We start from the raw sequence: 10,002 nt of genomic DNA, 5'->3' as shown, positions 1-10,002 counted from the left end.
TGACAGTGCTTTTAAATTTGATAAACAGATAAATACAGTTGTGAAATCCAGTTTCTTCCAGCTAAGACTCATTGCCAAGGTGAAGTCTTGTCTCCCTTTCAGAGACCTTGAAAAGGTGATTCACGCTTTTATCACATCTCATTTGGACTATTGTAATTCATTGTATGTTGGTTTAGACAAATCATCTTTGCATTGTTTACAGTCTGTCCAGAACGCAGCAGCTCGTCTTTTAACAGCAACTAAAAACATGAACACATAACCCCTGTCCTGGCTTCTCTCCACTGGCTTCCTGTCCACTTCCGAATTGATTTTAAGATTTTATTGCTTGTTTTTAAAGTCTTAAAAGGTCTGGCCCCGTCATATTTATGTGATCTCATTAACATTTACACTCCAGTAAGAGCACTCCGGTCTACCAACCAGTTCCTCTTAGATGTCCCCAGATCCAAACTGAAGTCCAGAGGTGATCGGGCTTTTGCGGTTGCTGCTCCAAAACTGTGGAACAGTTTACCTGAGAATTTAAAGACCGCTCAGACTGTTGAGACTTTTAAATCTTTGCTCAAGACTCATCTGTATTCCTTGGCATTTCATCCACGCAGAGTCTGAGAACAAGTTGAGCTGATTTTATTGTTGTTGCGTGTTGTTTTTATTGTCAACTTATGTTTTTGAGTGGCACTAGATGCATTTTTACTCTTTTTTAATTTTTTTAATCTGTCTTAACTGTAAAGCACTTTGGTCAGCTTTTGTTGTTTTTATGTGCTATATAAATAAATTGACATTGACATTCACTGTTGCATTTCCAGTCCAGTCTGTTGTCCAGGTGAACTCCAAGGTATTTATACTTCTCCACCACCTCCACTTTTTCTCCCATGATGAAAATAGGGTTGGACCTGTTCCTGATTCTCCTGAAATCTACAATCATCTCCTTTGTTTTGTTCACATTCAAGATGAGATGATTGTTTCCACACCATGCCACAAGCGGTCCATCAGTTCCCTGTACTCAGCTTCTTGTCCATCTCTGATCCACCCGACCACTGCAGAGTCATCTGAATATTTCTGCAGATGACAGGAGTCTGTTTTATATTGGAAATCTGAGGTGTACAGAGTGATATAAATATAATGTTTATGTGTATGAATGTAAACAGTAGTGCAAATGTAAACAGTAGTGTGAATGTTCATTCATTCAAGGATAATGCCAGCCATCTAAACAGCTGCATCTTTAGTACTTTTCAGCAGCATGTGAACTATGTGACGAAGTCCGCACTCCAGAGGGGGCTGCAGAAAGCAGCTTATGCTTTGAACGCATCAAGGAATCTACAGAGTGAAGTTTCTCCATTTTCAGCACAACAAGCATTTTTCTCACCCATTACAAGTTCTAGTTGTGAATAATTAAACAACTCAGAGCACTTCAGGGTTTTTTTCTTCACACAAACTTCATGCTGCTGCGTCTCCTGACAAATCCAGTTCATCGTTGTAAGTGGATGGAAAATATTTTCTTATGGCTCAACCAGGACAAAATAGAGTTCTAATCAGGAAAAAAAAGACATCTTGAAATCCTGGGAATGAAACCGAGCAGTCATGCTAAAAGGTTGGGAATTCTTTGATTTTGACCTCAAATAAAATTTGTTGTTTAAACAGGATTTTACCATTTGAAATGTTTCTAGATTCCAACCATTCCTCCCTCAAGCCAACAGACCATTTGTTAGTTACTTGCAGATTGGACTACTGCTTGCTTAAGTACAAACCTAAGAAAACTACAGCAATGTTCAACATCTGCCATGAATTTAATGGCACAATTGACTCTTCAGACCAACAATTTTTTTATAAGGGACTTTATTCAACGATAGCAGATATAGATGTTTGGTCCTCTGGTTTAAAAATTAACATTTTTTATTCAGTAATCTTAAAACTTGAAACATTCAGACGTGACACCAGTGATGACCCTGCATTACAAACTGAAAGACAGATTATTTGCAAAAAGAAAAACTGGTCAGTAATTAAAGTCACCACAGAGTTTCTGGGTCTTGTTTCCTCATTTCACAAGTCTTTCCACTTACAGCATTTTGGTTGTAATTCTCAAATTATTTGAATTGAAAGAGAAATCAGTCAAAGCAGAAGGAAGGTCGTCATGACAACCGCTTCAAATGGATTCTAAAAATATCAACTGAAGGCTAATTAATGTCAGGACTTGTGACAATACACAAACAATTATGTGGAAAACTTTCAGCATACAAAACATTTTTAAACTATACGTGAAACATTTTCTCAAACTTTTTGTAAAAGCTCTGAGTGGCTTCAGGTCAGTCCGATAAAGGAGGCACTAGGTCAGAGGTCATACGACACTGACAAAGAGGTTCTTTGAAAAACTAAAAGAATCAGGAATGGCAAAGAAATGTCTGAGTTTACATGTCTTCCTCCTCCTCCTCCTCATAGTATCGGTTTTGTTTGATCATCTCCTCTACAGTAAGCACCTCCTGCTCCTCCTCTTTATCCTTAACCTCCTCGTTGTCCCAGAAGCCCACATCTTGAGATGAGTGTACGATTTCCACCTCAGGGCAGAAGATGGCCATCGGCTCTGCTGGACTCTGACATTTTTTAGACAGCTCTTCCTCTAACACATACCAGTCCTCCTCCATCTGCTCCTCATCTGCTTTACCTCCTGCAGCAGCTTTGGTCTCCCTCTCTATGATGAGCTGGTCTGTCAGGTCCTCCTCTCCAGAGCTGCTGTGTGTGTCCACACAGCTGTCTGATGACTGGCCCCCATGCTGCCGCTCCCTGCTGAAGACTTCAGGACTCATTTGCTCATCGTTCAAAGGAGGACTCTGGTTGCTGCTGCTTTGTGCCGCCAGCGAAAAGGCCAGGCTGCGTTCCTTCAGGGAGGAGCTTTGGCGCAGACAGGGCGAGCCCCGGTCCTGCTCCGGGGAGGAAGATGGAGTCTCCTCCTCTGGGGGCCATTTTGCTCTGATGGGCTTAGTGACAGAGACTCCTTCTGTGGTACTGGTGACCCTGCTTTTGCTGGGTGTGTCTTCCAGCTCCATGCGTGGAGGCCAGGAGATTTTCAACCTACCGGTCACTGCAGGCATGTCAGCTTTCTCTGGTGACCCTTGTCCCAGAGCCTCCATGGTGGCAGTCAGAACGACGACTTTGGCCAGAGTGGAGTCTTCCACACTGGGGCTTTCTTGATCTGAGGGGGAGCTCTGGGCTTTTGGTTTGTTCAGAGAGTTGGACTGTGGTGAGGCGTCCTCACTCTCTTTGCTCTCCCACAGCTCTTTGTGGGGCCGATGGCCAAAACCCTCGTCATAGTTGCCTTTGGCCTTGAAGAGCTGGCTGAAGTGGGGTTTACAGTAGACGTTGTTGTGCAGAGAGGCATAGTTTGCCAAACTGGGAAAGGGTGGGGAGAGAGAACAAGTGACAAACTGTAAAACAGGCTGAAAAAGGCTGATTTCTTTATTGATCCCAACAAACGTCAATCCACAACTTCAAAACATGTTTCTATTTGAATGATCACGAGAACAACTAACCTTTGCTAAAGGTCACTTCCTATTGTTATTGAATAATATATCAAAAATATGATTGTTTAGTTTAGCATTATTAGCCCATTCTAATATAATTATTATGGGGGTTTAATTGGGAGTGTAACAGTACACCTGGGTTTCAGGTCAGTGCATCTGTCAGTATGGAGATCACAATTTGATTCAGTTTTGGATTTAAAAAAAATAATAAAAATTTGCCAATTGCCATTTTCTTTGAGTTTTATATATTTTCACAAAACAGTTTATCCACAAGTAAAGAGAAAAACATTTCTGCTGAGGAGGATCCAATGGTCTTGACTCGGCCCTAATAATGTCAATTCTGTGTATGCATATGTACGTGTGTGTTGTGTGTGTACATATGCATATACATAATCTATATACAGTTGTCTCTGGATTCATGTGATACCTGGCTCTTACTTTTTGGGTACACAATGCGTCTTTTTATGTGTTTTGTTATTGTTGTTGTTCATTTTTTGTTTGTGTTTTTTTTGTCTTCCCTTCTCCCCCAAGTGTCTTGTCTCTCCTACTTGGGAAGATTTCATATATCAGCTAAATCAGGCAGTTCCAAAATATACATATCTCATAAATAAGTCTAATGACTAAACTGAAGTTTATCAGCTGGAATGTAGGTGACATTAACTCACCGGCAAAAAGAACCAAAATCATCTATCATCTCAAAAAATTACAAGCCGATGTACGTTTGCTACAAGAAACCAAACTATCAGACAACAAACATAGGAAATTAAAAATGTAGCATTTTAATCAAATTTACTTTTCTTCATATAATTCCAAAAAACAAGGTGGCTCAATTCTCATTAATAAAGACACACCCCCTAATCCATAAACATACTGTAACGGACTCAGATGGAAGATATATTATTACTAATGGGACAATTAATAATATTAATATAACGATCACAAGCATTTATGGACCAAATGTGGATGACCCCACATTCTATCATAATTTTTTCACATCATTACAGACTTTTTCAACAGCAGCCATTTTTATAGGTGGAGACTTTAACACAGTCATCCACCCAACAATAGACAGCTCAAAAACTCCCACCACACTAAGAACTGGCATTCAACTGAAACCATTAAACAAGGCATGACAGATATTGGCCTTGGCGATACTTGGAGGCTACAAAACCCTTTTACAAGGGAATACGCTTACTTTTCTTCTGTCCACAAACCATTTTCACGAATTGATTATTTTCTTTCTTTGAACATGTTCCGAGGGAGGTGGGGGACATTGAGTCTGAGTGGACCATGTTTCGTGCCTCTATTGTCGAGGCGACTTACCAGAGCTGCGGCCGCAAGGTTGTCGGTGCCTGTCGCGGCGGCAACCCTCGAACCCGATGGTGGACACCGTCGGTGAGGATGCTGTCAGGCTGAAGAAGAAGTCCTATCGGGCCTTTTTGGCCTGTGGGACCCCGGAAGCAGCTGATGGGTACCGGCAGTCCAAGCGACATGTGGCTCGGGTGGTTGCTGAGGCAAAAACTCGGGCATGGGAGGAGTTCGGAGAGGCCATGGAGAATGACTTCCGCACAGCTTCGAGACGATTCTGGTCCACCATCCGGCGTCTCAGGGGGGGAAAGTGGTATGCCACCAACACTGTTTATAGTGGGAGTGGTGTGCTGCTGACCTCAACTCGGGATGTTGTGGGTCGGTGGGCGGAATACTTTGAAGACCTCCTCAATCCCACCGGCACGTCTTCCACTGAGGAAGCGGAGCCTGGGGACTCTGGGTCGGGCCCTCCAATCTCTGGTGCTGAGGTCACCGAGGTGGTTAAAAAGCTCCTCGGTGGCAGGGCCCCAGGGGTGGATGAGATTTGCCCTGAGTTCCTTAAGGCTCTGGATGTTGTAGGGTTGTGTTGGCTTACGCGACTCTGCAATATTGCGTGGACATCGGGGGAAGTTCCCCTGGATTGGCAGACCGGGGTGGTGGTCCCCCATTCAAAAAGGGGGACCGTAGAGTGTGTTCCAACTACAGGGGAATCACGCTCTTAAGCCTCCCTGGTAAGGTCTATTCGGGGGTTCTGGAGAGGAGGGTCCGTCGGATAGTCGAACCTCGGATTCAGGAGGAGCAGTGCGGTTTTCGACCTGGCCGTGGAACACTGGACCAGCTCTACACTCTCAGCAGGGTCCTGGAGGGTGCATGGGAGTTTGCCCAACCAGTCTACATGTGCTTTGTGGACTTGGAGAAGGGCGTTCGACCGCATCCCTCGGGGGGCCCTGTGGGGGGTACTCTGGGAGTATGGGGTACCGGGCCCTTTGATACGGGCTGTTAGGTCCCTGTATGACCGGTGTCAGAGCCTGGTCCGCATCACCGGCAGTAAGTCGGGCTTGTTCCCGGTGAGAGTTAGACTCGCCAAGGTTGCCCTTTGTCACCGATTCTGTTCATAACTCTTATGGACAGAATTTCTAGGCGCAGCCAAGGTGTTGAGGGGATCCGTTTTGGTGGCCTTAGGATTGCGTCTCTGCTTTTTGCAGATGGTGTGGTCTTATTGGCTTCATCAGATCGTGATCTACAGCTTTCGCTGGAGTGGTTCGCAGCCGAATGCGAAGCGGCCGGGATGAAGATCAGTTCCTCCAAATCCGAGACCATGGTCTTGAGCCGGAAAAGGGTAGAGTGCCCTCTTCGGGTCAGGGAGGAGGTCCTACCCCAAGTGGAGGAGTTCAAGTATCTTGGGGTCTTGTTCACGAATGAGGGGAAAAATGGAGCGTGAGATCGATAGGCGGATAGGTGCAGCGTCTGCAGTGAAGTGGGCGCTGTACAGGTCTGTCGTGGTGAAGAGAGAGCTGAGTCAAAAGGCAAAGCTCTCAATTTACCGATCGATCTACGTTCCCACCCTCATCTATGGTCACGAGCTTTAGGTTGTGACCGAAAGAATGAGATCTCGGATACAAGCGGCCGAAATGAGTTTTCTCCGCAGGGTGTCTGGGCTCTCCCTTAGAGACAGGGTGAGAAGCTCGATCATCCGGGAGGGACTCAGAGTAGAGCCGCTGCTTCTCCACGTCGAGAGGAGCCAGTTGAGGTGGCTTGGACATCTGTTTAGGATGCCTTCTGGACGCCTCCCTGGTGAGGTGTTCTGGACACGTCCTACTGGAAGGAGGCCCAGAGGAAGACCCAGGACACGATGGAGGGAGTATGTTTCTCGGCTGGCCTGGGAACGCCTCGGGATTCCCCCGGAAGAGCTGGCCCAAGTGGCTGGGGAGAGGGAAGTCTGGGCCTCCCTACTTAGGCTGCTACCCCCGCGACCCGACCCCGGATAAGCGGAAGAAAATGGATGGATGGATGGATGGATTATTTTCTTACCAGCAACTCTTTGATAACAGATATTTCCAACCCAACTATTCATTCAATCATCATAACGGATCATGCCCCCATCAGTTTCATATTAGACAAGAAAACTGAAACAAAACAGCCAAAGGTGGTGATTCAACACATCTCTACTACAAGACAAAGAATTTGATTTATATTTTAGGAAACAGTGGTCATTATTTATGGAAACAAATGATATAATAAATACATCTCCAACACTTATCTGGGAAACAGCCAAAATAGTATTAAGAGGGAAAATAATTTCTTATTCCTCATTTAAAAAGAAAAGTGAACAAAATTTAGCAAACAATTACATAACTCATGTGCAACTACCCCCCACAGCAGAAACATTAAAGGAAATTAGAGAAACCAAAAATAAACTTGATAACATCATCAGTAAAAAGAAACAATTTATCCTACAAAGACTACGATATAACCCAACAATTTTCAGTCAGGTCATCTGGACAGTTTCTTTTTTTTGTGCCAAAAAGTTTTGCCTTCCATCCAGAAGGCTTCATCTGTCAAGGAAACACATCAGGTCATCTAGACAGTTTCTTTTTTTTGTGTGCTGAAACGTTTCACCTTCCATCCAGAAGGCTTCATCAGTCAAGGAAAAACAACTGATAATTGTTGGTTTGTATACCTGGATTATTGAGCATGGACTTTGTTGGTTTTGAACCATTTTGACACGACTGTCGACGAGGTAGAGGGCCGGCTCCGGAGGAGGGGGCGTGCCAAAGAGACTATCTTAACACCAACATAACTGGTTTGTTCCACTTTGGAGTAAGCTGTTGGGGGAAGAATCAGTTTTGTGTTGTGCGTTTCCTGGACTGATGAAGCCTTCTGGATGGAAGGTGAAATGTTTCAGCAACAAAAAAAGAAACAGTCCAGATGACTGACTGAAAATTGTTGGATTGTATACCTGGATTATTGAGCATGGACTTTGTTGACTACGATATTCAAATTCAAATTCAAAAATACTTTATTAATCCCAGAGGGAAATTATTTTGTTGTTGTAACTCGTTATCCTCATTTCATTAAGAGATGTTATAGATGCTGATGGCTGTAGACAGGAAGGATCTCTTGTAAAGGTCCATTCCACAGTGGATCCTAAGAAACTGGCTGCAGATGCCGTCCGATCCGTCCACCCAGACTCGGCTGACCTCTCAGTTCCCCTGGACTGTAGGACCGCTTGAATGCTGGGCAGAACTCCTCCCAGAGCGATGGCCACTCCTCCCAGAAGTCTGCCGAGCTCCTCATAGCTGTGGACAGCCAACTGTAGGTGCTAAGGGATGATCCTGTTCTTCCGCTGTCGTGAGCCGTGTTTCCAACTTGTTCCAGGATCTCAGTGGTCAGGCACTCGAGCACAGCTGGCAGGTAGATGAGAATGCGTCCATAGAACATCCTTTTCAACTCATTTGAGAGTTGGGGCCATAGTTGAGATATTATTTGAGCTTTTGAGATGTTATTCAGCTGCTGCTGTTGTAGAAAACTGCCTTGTTGCCATGGTTACGCATCATAACAAATGTCCAAAACTAAAAAAAGTTTCAGTAAAAATCCTTCCAGTTGCACAGCATTCTGGAGTATTCGATACCAGAGGAAACAATCATCCAAAAAATGTGATTTACATCCAGAAAAAGAGGAATTAAAGTTTCCAAAAGCAAAATCTGAGAATGAAAGTAACAGAGCTGCTCCAACATGCAGCCACCTTGAGCGGCGCAATTCTAGAATTCATATATAATTAATATAATATATAATATAATATATAATATTAATATATATAATATAATTTATAATATAACCATTATGAACATAATAAATCTGGTAAATATTTAGCAAATCAACTTAAACATAATCACAAAAAATCTCTCACTACTACAATTAAAGACTGCGGGAAATATCACCAATGACCCACAAATAATAAATAACACCTTCAGACAATTTTATCATGACTTACATAACAATAATAAGGAAAATGACTTAAAAGAAATTGATATAATTTTCAATAATATCACACTCCCATCACTAACAAAGAAACAGGCAGAAATCTTACATACATCCACAGAATATGAAAAAGCTCTAAACAAAATGTCAAACAATAAGGCCCCAGGATTAGATGGGTATCCCCTTGAATTTTACAAACATTTCTGGCAGTTGCTGTCACCAATTTTCGTTAAAATGGCAGATGAAATTAAAACAAACAGTTCATCCCATATCACATGAATACAGCACTAATTTCATTACTCCTCAACACTAACAAGGATCCCACTTATTGCTCTAGTTACAGACCTATTTCCTTAATTAACACCAATATTAAATTAATCAGCAAAGCTTTAACAACACGTATTGAATCAGTTATATCATCTCTTGTTCACCCGGATCAAACAGGATTTATTAAAGGCAGTCATTCCTCAAATAATACGCATAGGTTTTTCAACCTCAAACATTTATCCCAACAAAGTAACAATAAAACGACTATTCTCTCACTAGATGCAGAAAAAGCATTTGATAAAGTAAATTGGACATTTCTAATAAAAACATTGGAAAAAAATTGATTTTGGACAGTCATTTATTCAATGGATCAAAACCTTTTGCAATAAACCAAAAGCAGCAGTTATAACAAATAACTTAATCTCAACAAGTTTTACACTCCACAGAGGTACCAGACAAGGATGCCCACTATCACCCTCATTATTTGCACTTTTCATTGACCATTGGCAGCAGCAATCCGTCAAAACATTCATATTGAAGGCATTCATACCAATATAATATAATACATAAAATCAGCTTATATGCAGACGATGTACTACTGTTCCTACAAAACTAACAAATCAATTAAAGAACTAATCAAAGTAATCAATACGTACTCCAGAATTTCAGACTACACAATAAACTGGAACAAGTCTACCACACTGCCGATAAATGGAGTCACCAATTTTTACACATCACATATCCCTCACCTACCCCCATCTACTGGCCAGATCACATACTTAGGCATAAAATTCTCCCCCAAGCTGTCAGAGATGTTCCACCTAAATTTTACCCCTCTATTGAAAACCATAAAAGATGACTTAAAAAGATGGATGACAATACCTCTTTCAATTATAGAACGTATTAACACCATTAAGATGATGATATTACACAAACG

At 42.5% G+C, this 10,002-nt stretch overlaps 1 protein-coding gene across 1 annotated transcript in view; it reads right to left on the bottom strand.

The window, feature by feature from the left end:
- Positions 1-1,829: 1,829 nt before the first annotated feature.
- The window catches only part of LOC119417429 (LIM domain and actin-binding protein 1), a gene marked incomplete at its 5' end in the record, with an annotated part of 77,757 nt that continues 69,584 nt past the window's right edge, over positions 1,830-10,002 (bottom strand). Inside the window, 1 exon segment of the mRNA XM_037684634.1 lies at positions 1,830-3,378. Coding sequence (XP_037540562.1) covers positions 2,400-3,378 — 979 coding nt within the window. The 3' untranslated portion in view covers positions 1,830-2,399.

The sequence above is a fragment of the Nematolebias whitei genome, chromosome 11, assembly GCF_014905685.2.
Source record: "Nematolebias whitei isolate Nwh7 chromosome 11, NemWhi1, whole genome shotgun sequence".
NCBI lineage: Eukaryota > Metazoa > Chordata > Actinopteri > Cyprinodontiformes > Rivulidae > Nematolebias > Nematolebias whitei.
Note: the sequence above shows the minus strand (reverse complement) of the source record. Positions and strands in the feature narration are given on the sequence as shown.